At 26.7% G+C, this 21136-nt stretch overlaps 1 protein-coding gene across 1 annotated transcript; it reads right to left on the bottom strand.

The window, feature by feature from the left end:
- Window positions 1–2168: 2168 nt before the first annotated feature.
- LOC107455858 (protein obstructor-E) lies at window positions 2169–19585 on the bottom strand. The gene is made up of 5 exons (XM_016073578.4): window positions 19365–19585; window positions 9856–10074; window positions 7650–7838; window positions 7403–7565; window positions 2169–3428 (listed from the first exon to the last, which is right to left on the bottom strand). Exons 1-5 carry the CDS (start codon window positions 19414–19416, stop codon window positions 3284–3286), a joined length of 768 nt encoding a protein of 255 aa, XP_015929064.3. The 5' UTR covers window positions 19417–19585; the 3' UTR covers window positions 2169–3283.
- Between the last annotated feature and the right edge of the window lie 1551 nt (window positions 19586–21136).

Genomic DNA, 21136 nt, shown 5'->3' on the forward strand with positions numbered 1-21136 from the left:
AAAAAAATATGCACTCAACGGTTTATATTTTTGATCATTGTTGATTTGTACCATTACAAAATATACCGTGAAATCATCTGCTGATTTTTATAAGATGCATGTGCAAAGTATAATAATTACCAAACATTTATAGAATTTAATTTTGGAAAGTTGAATTGTATTTGTATTTCTTTTTGAGTACAGAGATTTGATGACTAAGAAGTGCTGATAAAGAAATTGCCTGTTTACAAAGGAAATCTTCTTTGTTATAAAAGTATCTGTTTATCTTTCTTACTAAAATGTTAACTTAATATATCAATTTTGATGAAATGTTTGCATAGTATATGTATTGACCAGGTAATTATAAAATATTATGATAAAAAAATACTTTTGTGACACCCCAATTAAGAAGATTTTGATGTCGAAAATGTAATGTTAAAAAATGATATTTTATGAAAAAAAGAACAATTTTTCTAGCTATGAATATATCTGAATAAATCTTTTTTCCAATACCTTTAAGATGAATTTCTAATATCTTAAGATAATATCTTAATATAATAGTTAAGAGTTTAAAAACTAACCGGAAGATAGATCAGTAATCTTAAAATGAAATAAATTCTTTCATAAAAGCAACAAAAATTTTAAAACAACCATGCTACGTTTGAATGACTCCTTAATGTCTCTTAGCAAATTTTATAACTTGAAAAAATTTCGTTTTTTGAGTTCATTTGGTCTTAGATTAAAAACTCGTTGAAGACTTGTATAAAAAAGTTTCAATAAACTTTTACAATTTGATTCCATTATTATTCCTATTTATTAAGTTATCTATTCATTTTATGTTTCAAATTCTATGTTTATTTTTGTTCTTTTAAGTTTTTACTCATTTAATGTACGCTACATTAAAAATGCACAATTTTCAATAATAAAGATTATAATATTAAAATATTTAATAAATATTTCTAACTGAAATATTTTTTGAAATGATTAAAATATTTTTTTACTAAAAAAATTTTATAATGTCAATGAAAAAACGAAATAATTTTCCTTTTAATCAAGTCTTTTTACCTGAATAGTTTTCAAGCAAATATTTTAAATGCTTTTATAGTGAATCTCTAACAAATATTTTTCCAATTAAAACCTCAACATCAAAAAACTTAATATTTGCTTTAATTTCTCTTATGATTAAAATTTACACGTTTATTATGAATTTCTAATTCCTCATAAATATATCATAACTAATCAGCTTGTTAAAAATTTCATTTATTCAAAACTTAATTTCGGATTAAAATTTTTTTTTTAAAAAATTATTTCAGAAAAACTAAGAAATTTTAGCATACATGATCAAGAAAGTATTTTTAAGTGATGGAAAGTAACTGAATATCCCGAAAATGTGCGATGATTAGAAAAATCAATTTAAAAAAAAAGGGTGGTAGGAAAAATATGATTTGTTGCGTAATGCTAAGGAAACTAATGAAATTCTAAAATTATTCACAAAATTCACTAACAGATAGAGTGTCTAATTCAAAAACTAGAAAAACAAATTTTTATAAAGCATGTCAGGTCCTTAAAACTGAAATATTTGCAAGGGTGGTTGTTAATTTTGTTCTTGGACATTGACACGCTGTTGCTGCAAATGTAGGATAATTTGAAAACATTGTTTTATAGTTTTTCTTAGTTAACAGCATCGCATAATAATGAATAAGGAAATTTATTTTGAAATAAATTTGTTCCCATTAGTTTAGTCAGGAGGGTAGTCCAAGATTTGAACCCCTTAATCAAAATTTTAATTTTTGCGTAAAAGTTTCGCTCACAATTTTACGATTCGTTTTCCCAAAGATAATTCGATACAAAAATAACATGGGTGAATGTTTGTTATGTTTTATTATTAAATAATTGTCATCAAAAATTTCATGGAAAAAGTAGAATTTTTTTTCAAAATTACTACTTCTTTTGTAATACAGTTTGAAGCGAAATGTTTTAATATTTTTGATTTGACTCAATTTTTTTTATTATATACTTTTGTTAATTTTTCCACAATTTTTATCTTGAAGATGTTCATATTTCCATTAAAAAAAATTCTGCTGAAAAACAGGCAAAAACAAAGTGGCATTTCATTTCCAAAACTTCATATTTTATTAAACACGCTATTTATCAATCCATCTAAGACACAGCAAAATTAGACACAACAATTTGGTAAAGAGTTTTATTATAAATTTATTTACAACATTTCATTAGTTGAATAGTGAAACAGAGGAGTGCGAAGCACCTACTACAGATAACAGCACAACCGTGAATGCAAAGTGAAACGTGCTGTAAAACAATACGAAAAAACAAAATGATATGAAATTTAACAGTCAAATATTTATTCGCTAGTAAGTATGAAAAGTGCTTGAATAGATCACGAGGAGGTCTTTATTTTTTTGTTTTTTTCTCAAACAAAGTGAAAACAATTTACATGAATGAGATAGCCTTCACCGACTCCGAATCTTTTCGAAAAAGATAAAACGTTTTTATCGCACCTGTCGATTTGAACGGTAAGGACAAAAGGAAAGCTTTAAAAAAACTGAAGGTTTAAGTGAAATATATTTGTAGCTAACGACAATAGCAAACATATTTACAGCTATGAAAAGAAGATATATCCGGTTCAATAGTGACTGATATTTATAAAGATTATTTTCCTCTGAAAAATTGTAGTTTTAGAAAACGACAAAATGTACCAAAAAATTACATTCTAAATAAATAAATTAAGGGGAATTATTTATTGTAGCATTAAGACGATATATTATTAAGTTTAAAACCCTTCGAAAATAACTTGAAAAAGAATTACACGATTGCTGAAACTAGAAATTAATTGCTTCAAATACCATATAAAGTTAAAATAGAGCAGCAATAGGGTTCATTTTTTAGAATATGGCCAATTTTAAAATATAAGAAATATTATTTTTAAATATAGTTAATTTATACGCTTTACGAGTATAAGTTAAATAAGAAAAAAAAATCAATTACTTTTTATTAAAATTTTTCAATCAACTTAAATATGGCAATAGAAGTTTTTAATGTCTCTATGAAAGATTTAAAGTTATTGCTTTCTTTTGCTAGGACGAACCGGTATTTAAAACGAACAATCGAAAATATATTTCGTTTAAAAAAGGGCAAATTAGTTAAAAACCGGATTCATATTTTTGGCACTGAAGGAGTGGGAGGGACGATAACGTACCAAATGTAGAGGTAAGTGATAATTAAATAGTCCATTGAAATTCACAATTTTCTTGGTAAATGCTAATCTTTTGTTAAAAAAATGAAACTATTTTCCGTTTTGGGGCCTGAACTGACCAGCAGGTCGAGCATTACTTCTTCGGGGTGGAGCTTCACCGCCTTGCACTTGGTTTCCTGAAACTGCAGGTTTGTCATCATCGTCATCAGGTGCTGGAGTTGTTGGAGGAGGCTCACTGTTAAAATGGAACGAAATACTTTAGTAAATGACTATACACTAAATACGATCTATACACTAAAATGTGACCCAGAGTGTTCTGCGATGTCCACCCTTAATGTATATTTTTAGTGTCTTCGTAAAAAGTGAAGTAAAAAAACTATAGATCTTATCTCCACAGATTTAACAAAAATACAGAAATGAAAAGTAAATTTATCGAATTAAATGGTTTTTATGTCATGCTCTAAGGTATCGTGATAGAACTAACTGAATTTTACCACACATACTACCAAACAACATGATAATAAAGTCACATTTAATGTACCTAAGTTATCATCAAAGCTCTTCGGTAAAATTTACTGTGCTTTTTTATGCACCCATATCACGGTTAATTTTGCAATATTCTTATAGATTTGATTATGCTTTTTTTTCCCAGCGAAAAAACGTAGTTTACCACACGTGCGATAGTAAATTCTAAAGATACTTGGATTAATTAAAATGAATTCATATGAGTTTTTAATGCTGTTAACAAAGAATATATCATTGGAGAAGCAATGGATATCTTTTTTAATTAACTATAATTAATTTTCAATAGTTCGTGCCAAAAAATTTTTCCTAAAAATTTTGATCTTAGTTAGCATACCATAAATAAGGATTAACATTTTTAGGATTTAACCCTCAAACCTCTTCGGTTGGATAAAAAGACAACAATTATTTTCTCAGTCCGTGCTGTTTTCTTAGAAGGAAAAAAAAGAACTAACCCTGCTTTCCTATTTTTTATATCAGTTAGCAAAACTATGTCTAAAAGCAACAACATACAAGATATTATTAACAAAATTTATTATAGTGAAAGCGTAATAGAAAATCATAGCTTATTCAAGATTTCATATTTATTTCGAAAAATATTTTTAAAAAAATAATAATTTCACTCAATGGTTTGTTCATAAAATTGTGTTTTTTTCCTCATTTGAAAATATTACTTTTTAATGAAATAAAACTTGTCTAGATTAATGACTAAGTTTGAATTATTTATTTATAAATTGAGCAAAACTTGAACGATAATTTTATGACTTAGAAAAAAAAAATATCTTAGCAGTCTTAAAGAAAAACTAGTTATTGAGATAATAACTGGCAAGAATTTCCCTATACATCATTTTTACATAAAAAGAGCTTTAAAATGGCTTCAATCTAGAATTTGGAATGAAAATTTGAATCAATATATTTATCTACATATTTACTATCAGAATTGTTTCCAGTATCAAATATGGAATTTTCGTTAGTTTCATTGCACCATTCAGAAGCAAATATTTTATCTATTATTTATCAACATGCCGTGAGAAACTGAAATTGTGTGAATATTTTTTGCCTCAAATGACTTTAACAAAGATGGATAAACATTTCTGTTATAAATTATTAATCTATTTTATCATCAGTAAATGTTTTTTTTAATTCTATGGACTATTTATTATTAACTAAAGTCATTACTTTCTATTTATTAAATGAACAAAATATGTTGAATTTCGCAACAGAACATTTTTCACCTTTTTCATACTGTCCTCAATTTTTGATAGAATAAGTGCTATAATTGGATTTCCTATTCAATTATTTCCAGACTTCATTTTGATAAAAATATTAAAAATTGCACTTTCGAAGAATAAAACTATTGACAAAAGCAAATTTATGGGAATAAAAATGTGAAATCTTTCCAAGCTATTTTATATTTAAAAATTTGGTAAATGGCAGAATTTTCATAAGTCAGAATAGCAAAAAACACTGTTTAAACCGACAAAGAATCTAGTTGTGCTTTTAAAAAATGTGAAAATGATGTCTTTATTGTAAAATCTAGTTATCAAATAGTTCATTAAGAGAATTAATAAATAATAACACATTTTTTGACTTTTAATTGAGTAACATTTGACAAAATCAACGTCAACACGATTGTTCTGTTTCACTAAAACCTAATGAATTCTCTATGTAACTATTAATTAGACAGAAGAATTCTGGTTCGTAAAACAAGTCCTGAGGATTACGTATTTAATTAAAGGTTAGCGGAAGAAATAAAATGGAATAAAACTTTGGAAGTATTAATTAAGATAGAATATAATGGCATTCATACTGAAATTTCCAATGCATTGATAGAGGAAATTGTTCGAAAAATGAAATTGTTCTAGTTCTGATGGCCTAGTCAGATAAGAAACAGAAGTGGCAAATAGAAACCTGATTTATTCTTCACCAATTCCAGAAGGAACTGTTCTGAAGAATATAAATAAGGATTTTGAATTCTGAAAATTCTTCAGAAGTTACAAACGTTAAAAAATGCTCTTTTGTCCAATACTACTCCAATTGCTCGAAATTTTTCTTAATACTTTCAAACTATCTCTAAAATTTTTTAGATAGTTGGAAAGTAGGATTTTATTTTGCATTAAATTGTTGTTTACTTTATAGCAGTGTAAATTTTGGGTTAAATCGAAACAACATTTTTGTCATAAAACATTTATTGACTGATTATCAATTTGTCCGCGTTCATTGATACTTAAACTTCTTGATTAAAACTTTCTAATTTAAAATACTTTATTATCAAGAATTAAATTATTTTTTTAAATCATAATTTCATTTATCATGTATCATAATAACAATTACATTTATAATATTAAATAATTATTGAGAAGAGTGTGATTTTTATAGATTATTCAACCATTATTATAAGTAATTAAATTATAATTTTTATTACAGAGCATAATATTTCTAATCATTTTTTTTGCTAATCAATAAAGTATAATTCCATTAGTTTTTATTATTAAAGTTTATTTAATTGCAATTTCTTATGCTTTAATATAGGTATTTTCAAATACAGTTTCATCGAATGAATTTTAATAGCGAAATAAAATTATCGTAAATTTTGTTGTTTTCATTGTCAGTCAAATATGTTTTGAAATTCAGCAAAACATTTTTTACCTTAAATCTAAAAAAAACTTAAAAACAAACTCTGGAATGTCATAAATGATTCAAATATATGCTTTTAATTATATCATTTATCCTTGATACATATTCTTGATCGCAAGCCTTGAAGTGCTTCGATACACCAGAATTAAAAATTCAAGTTTCCTCATTATTAATGGAATTCGTCAATAGCTTTTTTAAATGACCTGATTTCTTTAAATGTTACCTGTATAATTTTTTCCTGCTACCGTAGTAAAACAATTTCTAGTTAATCTAGAAATTAGAACGTCCTCGATAAAATTACATAACTTCCGTTCCTTTTATTTATTTATTTTTTTGAATAGGTAATTAAATTAATGGTTTGTATTTATTTTATTTATTTTCCTGGTTGAGAGTTTTATTCAATCAAAACATATTTTAAGTGTATTCGTTTCAATTTTTAAGAAAATTTCATTTAGTATTCGATTATTCAGTTTTATTCTAGTTTCAAAACAACGAGGGAAAAAGTTTTATCCACATTTAGGTTATGTAACTACTATAGCTAGTAGTACATCGTAAAAAATTTCAATTTACTTTATAAACTTTCTCTGTATTTTTGACGGTTTAAAGTTGCTTTGTTTACAAAATGGTTTTTCTCTGTTTTTCATCCTATTAATCATAAAAAATTAAAACTGCCAATTTAAAGTCTGGCTTTTGCTACGCAGTTTTGCTTACCGTACAATAATCCTACTTTTTTTTCAAATTATTTTACGTTTGTTTTCCTTATTTGCTCTCATTTTTCAGAAAATATTTTAGGGATCTGAAAATCCTATAAATAAGACCGTGATTCCATTTTATTTCTAAAATGACCTGATTGTTTTATTTCGTTCGATTTGATTTTTTGGTAATCTACATTAACAGGCCTTTTTATGCAGATGGGTCTCTACAGTTTCCAATGTTTTTTTATATTAATAAGTAAGATTTTTAAGATAAAAAGAGTTCAAGATTTTTCTTCACACCGAGACACTAAAGAGAAATTGGGAAAATGGGAAGAAAATTTGTAAATCATCTTACCAGCCAGGAACAAGTTGAGACAGTTCACATCTTAAAGCAGTTTGGCTAAAGGCCAGGCCAGCTGGACACCTTTGCAATCTTGGATAACCTCCAACGCAAAGCCAAAATCTTCCACAGGATTTTTCAATTGGGATGTGTCCGTTTGGTTGATCCTTGCAAATGGCTGAATAAAGAATAAGAGTTATGACACTTTTGAAACATAGCAATGAATGGCATCAAGAACAGAGTAATTAATTAACTCTCTTACGATGTTTTTGGCAATCTGGAACATTGTCGGGCCAGTCGCAGGAGTGGAGAACATCATTGTACAGAAGAGAGAATGGACACTGTTGGATTGTTGCTGTTCCATTCCAACATTGCCAGTATCTTGTGCAACTTGTCTGATGAGCGAAGACACCATATAGCCAAGGACAATTATCAGTTCCAATGGGTGCCTCTGTTAAGGAATAATTTAAAAGTTATTAACTTATTTTATGTCATTTAAATTTTTTCGCTCTTTGCACAGAAAATATTTATGGATATTATAAATTAAATATGAATATTAATCAAAACATTAATGATTTATTGAATTACATTATCTTCGATAAAGCTTTATAAATGATGGTTAATTCTCGGGAAATACCTTCAATGACTTTAGCAATTTCAAAACTCAGAAGTTAAGGTCATAATTTTTTTCACACTTTGTAATGAAAATATTTATGTATATTACAAATTAAATGTGCATGTTAATCGAAGAAATTATTTTACATGACAAAGCTTTTAAATGATAGTGACTTTGGCAATGTGAGGAATTGCAGTACGAAAAATCATTAATAATTTCAACTATTAGTTATTGCACTATAATTTTTCTCCGAAGCTACAATAAGACCATATTAATACTGAAGACAATATGAAAAAATATAAAATAAAAAATAAATAAAATAAAATTTGCTTTTTAAGATAATTAGTAGAAAACATCTACATTAGCTAAAAGATTTAGAAGGAAAAGATGTTTTGGTATATGTCTTTTTCTAAATTAAATATTTAATTACAGGAAAGATAGGGTACAAAAATAGTATTAAAGAAAAATCGCAATAGTTCTATGGTATACAAATAACATTTTTGTTAATAAAAATATATAATTATTTCATAATTGTATTTTGTTAATGAAAATATATAATTATTTCATAATACTGTAGAACTTGAATGCCCTGGGTATGTGAAATTTTTTTTTGACATCAATAAGAATCTTTTAAATAAAATTTAAAATAAAAACAATATTACTCTTATTACATGAAGGATTACAGTACCTTATGGAAAAAATTTGTTTAGTGTAAAATTAGTTTGGCTTTGAGTTAATATAAAATTTGACTGACTTCGCAATTAAAAAATAAAAACTTCTTAATTTGTATGATTAAATATGTTAGAACAGATATTACGATACAATAAGCATTATAAATTTATCAACTAAATTGTTACGAACAAATTTTGATAAAAGCTTATTCTTTGAAAAAATTATTACGTTTTTAAGTTTTATGGCAGGCTTTTTGTAACTGGCATTCAAAAAACTTTGAAATAATTCCTTAAGAAACTTCCTTAAGAGAATATTTTGAATATTCTCAAACAGTATATTATGCTTTATAAATTTAACAGTTAAACTGCTAGAAATACTTCAAATTTGGTTGAATTAAGAATAACTTTTTTACGTTCATCGAGAATGCGATTGTGAATTTATATACAGGTTGTGTAATTTAAAATTACCACTAACCCTATAACATCAAAAACATAAAATGGTTTTTATTTAAAACTTTTATACAAAATTATAAATTTAGATATTGTTTTTCTTTTTCTCACTTGCTAAAGTTCAATGAAGTGTTTCTTTTTTTAGAAAAATTTCATATTAAAACTACATAAAAGGATACCTAAATATGTATTTAGTGCCTTTCTTAAAAAATATGTAACATTTTTGGAACGAAATAAAGGATTTTATATCGCCCAGTGTTAATAAAGAGTGCTTTCTTACTTTCTATTATAGAAACAGTGAAACAACATTTATAACTTAAAGATTAACTTAAAATTTCAATTAAAATTTTAACGTAAATTAAAATTTTAATGTTAAAAATGTTGCGATGCCTTGCTAAAATATCACTTTAAAAACTTTAATGTTTCTCCAGAAACAATTAAGTAAAAATTTCTACCGAACTCTTCTGCGAAAATTCTATAAAAACGATTCTGTCGCTAGCGAATTTCCATCTCTCTTTTTTTCTTCAATTTTTAAATATTTTTCTTATTAAAATATATTGCTTAATATCACTTTTTGTTTGACAAATTACTGTATTGTAATGTTTTGTTTGTCGTGTGTGCCTTTAAAAGTCAATTCCAACATACTTGAACAACTAGTTTTATTATAACTGTAAAAAATAGTTTCAAAAATCAAAATTTTTGGTATGAATAAATAAATAAAAAATACTTACGGCCCATTACTCTTCCATCACTATCAGGACATCCTACTCTATGGGGATAATCGCAATTCTGCATGAGGCCTCGTCCTTTTCCAGAGAAAGCCAATCCATTTGGACAGGCTTTTTCTTTTGGCACTCCATCTTCACACTCATAATAATAATCACAGTACTGTTCATGCATGTAAAGACCATTCTCTTTCTTACATTGGACGTTGCTTCTTTGGGCACTAGCTGTAAAATAAAAATCAAAACATGAATTTCACAATGATAGACCAAAAATTAGCGAAATTACGACGCATTCATACGTTTCTATGATAGAACACTATTAATAATTTAAAAAAGTGAGGAAGTGAAATTTGAGATGTTTTTCGGAGTGAAATTTGGCAACAAAAAAAAAAAAATTATGAATTACGATATACTGAAATTCTAATTTCTATCTGAAAATGAAGGTTGGTAGCCTCAATGAGAACCAATTTAATTTCGGTAATACTAATTTTTAAAGGTTAGAATGCATTTAGCAGCATTGAATAATTATATTCATCAAAATAAATAACTTTTAAACGATATATAACGGTTTATTCATGCTTTTATTGATTTAACACCTTTGTACAGTATATATTTATTGAAAGTCACTTAAAATGCAATTCTATTTTTTTATATATATTTTTTTTTAAATTTTCAAAAAAATTTTTTTGTGAAATTAAATTCTGCTATGAGTTTATTTAGGCAACGTACTAAGATCTGCATGTTTAAAAATGTTATCTTTAAATGTTCTCTTCAGACAGTAGTGAGTAATTGGAGTTACTAGAAATAACATTTCACTGACATGCACAGTAAAAAATAATGGATCAAATTACGACATGAAGTACCAGCACTTTCGGTGTATCATTCGTAAAATCCATATTACTGTAAAATCTATTTTTACAGAAAGAACATTACACCAAAATTTCAGTAATATTTGTATAAGTGATTCAGAGATTTTACGGTAATTATGGTAAAAATTACGGTATATCAGATTTTTTGTTCCTTTAAATGCTCCTGCAAAAATGTTTTTTACTGTAAAAAGTACAGGTAACCTGATTGCCGGTGCTTTTTACTGTAATTTGATCAGGTAATATGCACTGTACATGAAATGAGCTTAAACAAATAGATTATGGTTAAAAGAAATTGCGATTTTTTCAAATGTTTCATATATTTATTTACCGAATTAGATGTAAAATAATCAAGTCATAAAATATTCTTATAATTTCATAAATGTGACGTTGCTTGTAAAAATGCAAATATAACTCTCAAATTAATTTTTATTTTATGCCTTTTTTATGTATACTAAATATCAAAATGCATTACTTTGAATTTTGATTATTTTAAAGAGATGAGATATAAAAAAAAATAAAACCCATTATTTTGAGATAAATTTCATGTTTATTTCTTAACTTCAAAACCTCGAAAAGATATTTTTTAAAACAACATAGAGTAACATTTGATAAAATTCATTTACCAAAATATTTTAATTTTTTCCTATTTGAACTCTAAATAAATATATAATAATGCAACATTTAGTTTGCCTTTCCCATACTTTAAAAATATATTATTTATCCTTATATCCTATGTAAAAACTATTTCCATGTAGAAACACTGATTAAAGTTTGGTATTATTTTTATTAGAGAATCTATGCCTATAGGAAGTTAAATACACTTAACTTCAATTAATTTAGCCTACAAACTATAAACTAATGCGTTTTTTTAACACTGATACACAATCTATGAGACTTAAAGTAAAGGTAGATAATTATTTGATTTTTAGCTAGTGACAATGGTTCTTTATCAAATACAATAATGCTATAGAGAAATTTCATACAAATAACTGTTTTTTTTTTTTTTATAAAATATGGATAAAAATTCGCTTTAACATTTAACATATTTCCTTCTCATTTCATAATGAAACTCAATTTTTAAGATAAAGTGATGTCTTATAACTTTTGTGTATAAATTGTGGAAATTTATCTCGATTCAGAATCAGATATTGGAAAAATAAAGTGGAAAATTGATTATATCTTTATCGTTTCTGTTATGTTTCATAATTGTCTATTATCTTTTTAAACATTTTTCCATGGTGATATCTTTTTAGTCATGTCTGCGAAATTAAGAGAAACTTTTTTTACGAAAGAATTATCACACATTGATTTGATACAATTGCGTAATTTAAATACATTTTATAAGTTTTCTAGCAATAAATCATTGAAAATAAAATATTCAATTTTGTTTCTTTTATTTGATTTCAATAGGTTGACAACAGCTACAGACGGTACTACAATAAAAGCGGAAGAAAATTGCCATTTGAGGGATTTCTACTAAGGTATAAATTGCTGAAGAATCTAAGTGATAAGCTTTTTTTTTCTTAGGAAGAAAAATATCTGTATATCGATGTACTTTTTCATAACACATATATCTGAATTACTGATGAGTAAAAACGATTATATATACTAATCAATCCTATGGAAGACAATAGTTTTACACATTTTTTTTTTCTTTAAAAAAAGTGAGTCATGTTGAAATAGTTTTTGTTCAGTAATTTCCAGTAAAAGTGAGAAATAGTGAGTCATTCATGGAATCTGAGGTCTATACTATAACTGCAGTTTATCTTTTTAAGGAGTTTGAGGCTATAAATATTTAAGCTGTACCTTGCCATTTTAAACTCAAATCAAATGATAAGAGAAACTATTGTAATCTAGCCAACCTCACAGAAAATATTTTTGAAAGAAGCTCAGTAACATTTATACTTTATGAAGAGGAAAACCACTAAAACCTTCCAAGGTTAGTCCAACGAAAATGAGATTGTAACTTAACTTACTGTCTTTCACTATGGATATCTTAGGTAATACTATGATCAGAGCTTATTCTAGATACAGAATTGGAGTAGACCATAGCTGTTAATTGGATTCTCAATTGAGTCACCTGTCTCAGAAGCACTTTATCTATCAGAGTTGATGCATCAATACCAAAGATTTCATAAGCTGTCTTTAATTTTAAAAAAATATCCTTTCATAAAATGTCTTCATTATTAAAAATGTCTCGCACTTATTTTCCAACTGCAATTTTTTTAACAGCATATTTTTACAATAATATTTTAAAAATGATGTTGAGTTGCTTTGTATGAAAGAGTTATATCGTTGCAAAATTGATTTATCATAACGATAATCTTCATAATTTGAATTCCACGTGGGAAACTGGAGAAAGAAACCGGTTAAAGAAATGATGTAGTGAGAAAGCGTTTTTTTTTTTTCAAGCCCAACCGGTGAGTGGTTAAAGTAGGTCACAGGTGACAGCGAAACCATATCCTAAGGCTTTCCTAACTATCTCATGAGACATTGCATCCATTTGTGAAAGTAGAAGAGAGAAAAAAAACGAAAGTTCTAGAAATCAATGATCCAGGTGGTGACGGGTTATATATATATTGCTACTAGCAAGGTTTCAACATGATTGATCAATTAAATATTGAATTTCATCATATAGGAAATTAGTTTGATGTTCTGGGCAAGAGTTAATTTCCTGGTGTTCCCACAGAATTTATCCTTCCGTAATAACAATTATATCAGTCATTTAAGATGATACACATAAATATAATTGACGGTGATCTGATTTCATTGATTTTAAAATCTGGCTATGAAGTTTCCTTTTACAGGAAATGATTTTGCAAGAGATTTTTTTTGGAACTTATTTAGTTGGATTTCTTAATTTATTGATATAAGTTGTATCTTGTTTCATTTCGTAAAGGAGGTAGTATTTCGAGGAGGAATTTCAAGTTTTTAAGGACTGTTTTTTTTGTAACCAGGAACTACGACAAGGACAATTTTAGAGGTTTAAATAAACTTCTATACCCTTCAACTTATACGAAGTTTTAAAAAGGCTAGTGAGCTTCAAATCAGCGTTAGTGCGACGTACGGGTTAATGCAGTTTTGGAGGGACATAAAGTGAATACATTATTTTTTTGACACAAAATACTTAACTTTTTAAATAAAGAATTTTATACTTTCAAGGACAACTGTTTTATTTATTTATTTTTTATGATTTACTAAAAATATATTCGGTTAAAAAATTGTGGTTAGTTGAAATTTGAACTCCCTATGTATCAATTAAATAAAACTTTGGTTTATGGCTTAATATATATAATGACACGTGCATGGTTAGCTATATAATATGTAACATTTCGAGTTTGCATTTTTTAATGTTTTAAAATTATAAGTTTTTCTTACAACTACTGTTAAAAAGTAAAATACTTTTAATTTTTAACCAAAATAAAAAGGAATTTTAGGGGTGATCAAGAACTTTAAAATCCAGTTTATAGTCTAAAGTTTTGGAAAAGCTATTAAATTTTAAAATTGCAAAGAATTTTAATTTCTGGGCGAAAAATTTTTTTTGGATCAATTGTCATTACACTGTAAAAAATTACGGATCAAATTAATCTATAAAGTACCGACACTTTGGGAGCATTATCCGTAAAATCCATTTTTACTGTGAATTTATGCCGTAAATTTTTCAGAAATATTTACTTAATTACAGTGATTCAGTGATTTTACGGTAATTATTGCAGTAAAAATTACCGTATATCAGAGTGTTTGCTACGTAACATGTTCCGGTAAAAATGAATTTTACAGTAAAAAGTACCTTTACCCTAAATTACTTACTGATATCCAATGATTCGTTTACATTTAAAAACAGAAAGAAAAAGAAATATACAAAATCAGTAACTTCTTGTACTAAAATTTTGTTTAAATGTGAATCAACTCACGGTAAAGAAAGCGATTTTGAAACTTCAGTACACTGATAAAAATAATTCCGAAAAATGATTAAATAAAAGTTTTGTTATTACACCGTATTCAACCAAAACAGTCAGATAACCGTAAAAAAAGGTATTTAAACAGTCAACTGCGAAAATCATTTATTGACTATTTTCACCTAATACTGTTAAACATTCAAAATGCAATGAGATTGAGCAAATGAGAATCAAGAGCATGTTTTTCTAAAGTTAATAGCTAAAAAGATAACGAATTCATATTTTTATTTTACATTATCGAATGCCTAACGCAACAGTTGTTGCCTAATTATCTTATAGTAATAAGTGTGTGCTGAATACTTTATAAAATCGCTTAGTTCTTTGCAGCTGGGTGACATAATTTAGCTGAAAGGGCTAACCTGTCAATTCCATGACCAGTTGAACAAGAGTTCGAATCTCTGTGTTGAAACCACAATTTATCTTCCCTTCTTGCAACATATGATAAGTTTCCAGTGTCTTCACTTCAATTAGTGACCCTGGACTATTGGAAAACGAAAATCTCATTCACTCATAGATGGCAGCACCACAAAGCTGCTTAACAGGAAATTTCTATTATTTCCTATTCCTCGTGTTAAATTGCCCTACTAGACAAACTAATTGAACCACATTCCGCAGATCACTCGACAAAACGCAACTCAATCACAACTTAATTCTTGAGTTCGTTACCTAGCGAAAAGCTTAGCATAACTTATCTCCAATATCCAGTTAAATTTTATTTTTACGAAATTGAAACCCAGCTAGTGGTAAATGTTTACAAAACCAGTAGTTTTGTATTCATAGGTTTTTAACCATACCACTTGTAAACGGTTTCAAAACCGTAAAGGTAACAAAATGTTCCTAGCCTTAAACTTTACGATTGGTCCAATGGACTGACTGCTGCCGGTTATTTTACCGCAATTTTAGAATGACGATTCTTACAGTTAATGGGTAACGACTCACAAAAGTCACACAAAAAAAGGATCTTAAAAGTCAATGGGTAACGGCTGCTGTCAATAACTTCAAAATAAAAGAATTGACTCAATGAAAGACTCGGCTCAATTACAGCTACTTTTCCCCTTTTTTAATTTTTTCTTGAATGTGATCTTTAAAATATTTCAATGATAATTACGAAAAAGTGAATATTTTTTATCTTATAAGGTCTAAATAAAATAGTTAATGAGACTTTTAAGCAATCTTCTTGCCTGACTTATATGAAAAAATTTCTAGATTTTCTTTTACTGGAATTATAGTCTGCTGATGATATACATACATATTTTATCTGTTAAAAATTATATAAATAAGGTTAGGATAATTAGTTTAAAAGATAACTGAGTTTTGGGATAATTCTATAATTTTGTTAATGTACAGATATATTTCTACATATATTTGTATGCATATATTTATTACATTTATTTTAATTACAAATTATTTTTAGAAAGATACACTTAAGTATTTAATAGTTGTAAAGTTGAGTAATTTAGATTCTTTTCTTCAAATATTAAATAAGTATTGAGTAGTTTCTTTTAACTTGTGAAATAAAAAGAATTGTAAACTTAATTAAGATAATTAGTTACATTTAAAAAAATGTGTTTCTTAACGAAATAAATGAACAAAACTTCTTATTTTACTATTCATTTCGATACATTAAACAAGATTATCAAATTAGTCTGCAAATGCATTTTAAGGACAAATAGAAATACGATTTAAACTCTGTAGACTAAGGATTACTTTTGAAATATTTTACTATTTTTACTTATTTATGACAAATGAATAAGTTATTTGTTCACATACTATGAATACATATGAAAGAAAAAGCCAAATGAAAACAAAATAAGTTTTAGAACATGCCAATTTAATAAATTCGCGATAAAAAAAAAACACATTTAAAATATTTTCTGAATGAGCTACAATTCCTTTGAATATAACTCGTCCATAATAAATATTTTAATTAAGTAAATAAGCTTTGTGATGAAGTTCTTTCCATGGTCATAAAACAGGTTAAATATATTATATTTAAGTGAATAAGTGTCATGAACAAGAGACCAAAAGCAATTCCAACAATTATGAATGAAGGAATAACCTCCACCGAATCATTTCCTCAACGTTTTTCTTGAGCTCATTTATCAAATCGCCACATTTTATTATGTTCTTCATTCATAAATATAAGTAATATTTTTTTTAAATAAAATAAAAAAAAAAGTATCATCCTAACAAATGATATTATGATACTATTGTAGATCGTAAGATATGATACTATGGCAATCTTAGTAAGAAGTAACAAACAAAAACATTTTGTCATGATAAAATTAAAGAATTGTCTGAAACAAAAATGATTCTGTGCTTTTTTTTCAAAGAAAATATTTAATTATAGCTTAACTTTTAGGTTATTTTTAAGCATTTTATTATCACCTTTACATAAACACCTTTACATAAAAAATTCCGGATAAAACTACGATAAAAAGTACTGGCACCCTGAGAGCCGGTACTTTAACCGTAAAATCCATTTTTAAAGTAAAATTTTTTAGAAAAATGTCTGATGCACCGTTATTTTGAGAGTAATATTAGCTTTCTTACTGTAATTAAATAAGTATTACTGTAAAAATAAAGTAAAAATGGATTTTACCGATACTTCACTGAGAGAGCCAGTATTTTTTATCGTAATTTTATTTAAATTTTTTAAAGTACAGTCGTCATCTTTTGATTTTGTTTGTTTGTTTGGTCGCAATTTTGAATAATATTTATACGAGATAATTTAAGCGGATTTATCACATATGCTGAAAGAAATGAATTATTCAGAATTTAAAATAAAAATAAATGTTTAGAGGTTTGAAAATGATAAACGGGAGTGTCCCATAAAATAGATTTGTAAGGTTATTCAACTCGAGTAACATATTTTATTTTTCTGAAGTCGAAGGATGAAACGAATTTGTTTGGAACTCCACGCACTAGTTGTTTTTGATGAATATTTCTCCCAATTTATTTCTCATGCATCGAAATATTTAGGTCAAAGGAAGATGAGACTTTCTAACAAAAATTTTTAAGTTAAAGGAATCGATATTAGCTTCAATTTTTATCAGTTGATTCTCAAACATGGAATTAATGATAAAGTTATCTTGATTCTCAAATATAGAATTAATAAAGTTATACGATTTGGAGTAACAATAAATGATTCTGAGTAAAAATGATGAAATTATTATAAAATAATTATTATTAAAATAATAATGAAATTATTATAAAAAGAATCTTTCATTGGAACTCGTTTATTCTTTAAAAAGTTCAATAACGGATAACATTATTTTATAAAAACAACAAAGTGGTGTAAAGTTTTTTTGCAATAAGAACGTTATTATCTCCGGTTGAAAATATTGGGAAACATTATTTTAAACACTATCATTTGGTGGATATAAAAAAAATTAGTTGATGCAAACTAATAATGAAAAATGAAATGTAGTATTAGTGGTTGAAATTAATAAAACAAATTGGAAGAATCATTTAGCAGAAAGAATATAAGGTAATATAAATAATAAGAATATAAGGATAGAAAGTAGTAACAGTTTAATGAATTAATAAGGAAAACTGCAAAACAACTATATTTTCATATAACTATTTCGATTGAATATTTTCAAATAAAATTCAAATATTTGCCTCAACACTCTGAAAAGATTCACTTAATAACCAGTAAAATAAAGAATGAGTAGGCTATTTTAGAAAAGTTTAAATAAAGAATCAGTAGGCTGTTTAAGAAAAGTTTCAATAAAGAATCAGTAGACTATTTAAGAAAATTTTTGATAAAGAGCCAGTAGACCATGTAAGAAAAATGTCAATAAAGAATCAGTAGGCTATTTACGAAAAGTTTCAATATAAAGTCAGTAGGCTATCTAAAAAATAAATCTTAAGTGTTTATTTACAATTTGACAAATGGCACTTTATTATCAAGCTCTTAATTAAGAATTAGAACATCGTAAAAATCACTAACTTTGAGACTACTAACACACATTGTTTATAGTATATGTCAAGCATTTGTAACTAGCTATTTTTACGGCAAATTTACATTCATATTGGTAGTAGCATAGCAAAATTTTCGCAGAAACTATTTTCATAGAAATAACAACGTTTTTCAAATAGATTTAAACAATTTTAACAAAAAGTTATAAAATATCTATCATCAAAATTGTTTCAAGCAAAGTGATATTCAGAAATTAATTTACACCTTAAAAATACAAGTAACAAATAATTTTCAGTCAGACACTTTCAATTTTTAGTTTTAACTTCTATCAATATTTGAAGAAAATGATGAATAAACTAGGATTTTCATACATTTATTGTTTACTCTATATGAAACTAAAACTGAAATCTTATTCGCATATTAAAATAACTAGCATAGAAAAAAAGTATTGAAAATGGTGGGTTCAAATATTCCAAATCATTGATTACATAATTTCTTACTTTTATAGCGACTGTCTATTTATATCATTTAATCACAACCATGTATAATAGCTGTAAAAGGTAACGGAATTATTGCTTACTCATTGCCAAACAAACCTTTAAAATAAATGCCTTATCATTGCAAAAAACTTAATAAATATCGGTTTCAAGTATTCCAAATAATTGCTTAAATGAATAAAACAACTGCCATACAATTTTGAAAATCGTTTGCAGTTTAAATGTGCTTAATGATTATTTTGCATTAATTAAAATGTCGTCTTACCTGTGCAAAAGAACAATGCCAAAATCGGTAGCAATGTATACACTCCCATCATGAAGTGCTCTGTTTTTTTGATGGAACAATTCAAAAAAGTTGAGTTTTTATATAGCAAAGTCCAGGTTAGATCCGGAGGGTATCGTTTGGTGATAAGTTCTGAAGCAGGCCAGTGAGAGGAATATCTTTTTGTACCTGGATCACTGCTGAAAATGCAGTTAGTAGGGCGAGACACATTCTCATTGGTCCGTTACACTTTCTTAAAAAGATGCACAAAATAAAAATAAAAAACAAAAAAAGAGCCCGGCAATGCTACTAAACTCGTTCACCGGTATAGGAAAAGTGAAAAAAAATGCCAGCCACTCTAATAATTCATTCCATACCTTGTTTCCTTTTTGTTCCACGTAATTGGACTCGTTCTGACATTGAAATTTTGCGGATGATTTCGAATTTGAAAGTGCATTCACTTTGATTAGATATCGAAAAAGTTTCTTTTGTTTCGGGGGTGTATTTTTCACGTGTACAAATGGGTGAGGGAGCAACTTGACCCAGTTAGAATGTCCGATGAACTTTCTTTTTGTATGCTTAAATCGTGTGATGATTTAGAAATGGGTTAGTGTCACAAGCTATTTTAAATTGACATTGCTTTCTATGTTTAATTTTTGTTTTTGTTTCCAGACCGCGGAAAAAAAGCTTTTTATTTAATCTAAGCAAATTTAAGACTTACACTGGTGTTTGATTGCTAGTTGTATACACAAACAAAATGGTTTTTCATTGAGTTTCAATAAATCATTGAAATTGATATTTTGACACTTTAGGAAATACGGCATAAATGTTTATTGGACGCTCAGAATTGAATGTATGGGAGCATATTGAAATAAGCCACAAAATTTTCCAAATGTGAAGTGCATCTAATTTTCCTTAGTACTAGACAAAATGCACAATATGTATTGATTACGCACAGAAATTGGGATGTTTTTCACCAAAATCGCTTTTCTGAACATTTAAAAATGTGGCTATTGCCCCACACTTATCAAATATACATTTTTATGTGTGTCTGGTTTCGATTGCTGAATTATTATTTGATAATATTTTGATTATTACACATTTGTATTAATTTTCAAATGTGGTTATATATAAAGTATGTAATCTGTGAAAAGACAGAGTTCGTGATATTTTACGGAATTTAATACATTGGCGATTTAATGTTATGATATTTTGATACTCAGAATTTTCGTAATGAAAGAGGTAGCTTATATGTATACATTGCATCATTTTAAATATTTTACATTTTTATAGACTATTGTTTTTCATGCAAAATTAAATAAAGCTATTAAATAAAACTCCACTCGTTGCTATTCCATACACTGAATAAGAATTTCGGATCAATTTACAGTAAAAAGTACCAGTACTTTGGGAACCTTATCCGTAAAATCCCTTTTACCATAAAATCCATTCTTACCGTAAAATTTTATGCTATAATTTTTATAGTATTTATTTAATTGCAGTGATTCAGAGCTTTTATAATAAATACTATTGAAAAATTACCGTACATCAAATTCTTTGTTCCTTAAACATTTTCAGTAAAAATGGATTTTGCGGTAAAAAGTATAGATACTTTTTACCAGGTATAGGTACTTTATTGGTACTTTTTACCAGAATTCTTTACAGTGTATACAGTATTGGCCAATTCCTTACGATAATTGAATTTCCTTTAATTTTAAGCTTGGAATGCCATTTGATGTATAATACTTTTAGAAGTCATAAAATATTGCAAATTA

Source organism: Parasteatoda tepidariorum, chromosome 3 (genome assembly GCF_982258835.1).
Source record: "Parasteatoda tepidariorum strain Cologne lab strain chromosome 3, Ptep-v5.0, whole genome shotgun sequence".
Taxonomy (NCBI): Eukaryota; Metazoa; Arthropoda; class Arachnida; order Araneae; family Theridiidae; genus Parasteatoda; species Parasteatoda tepidariorum.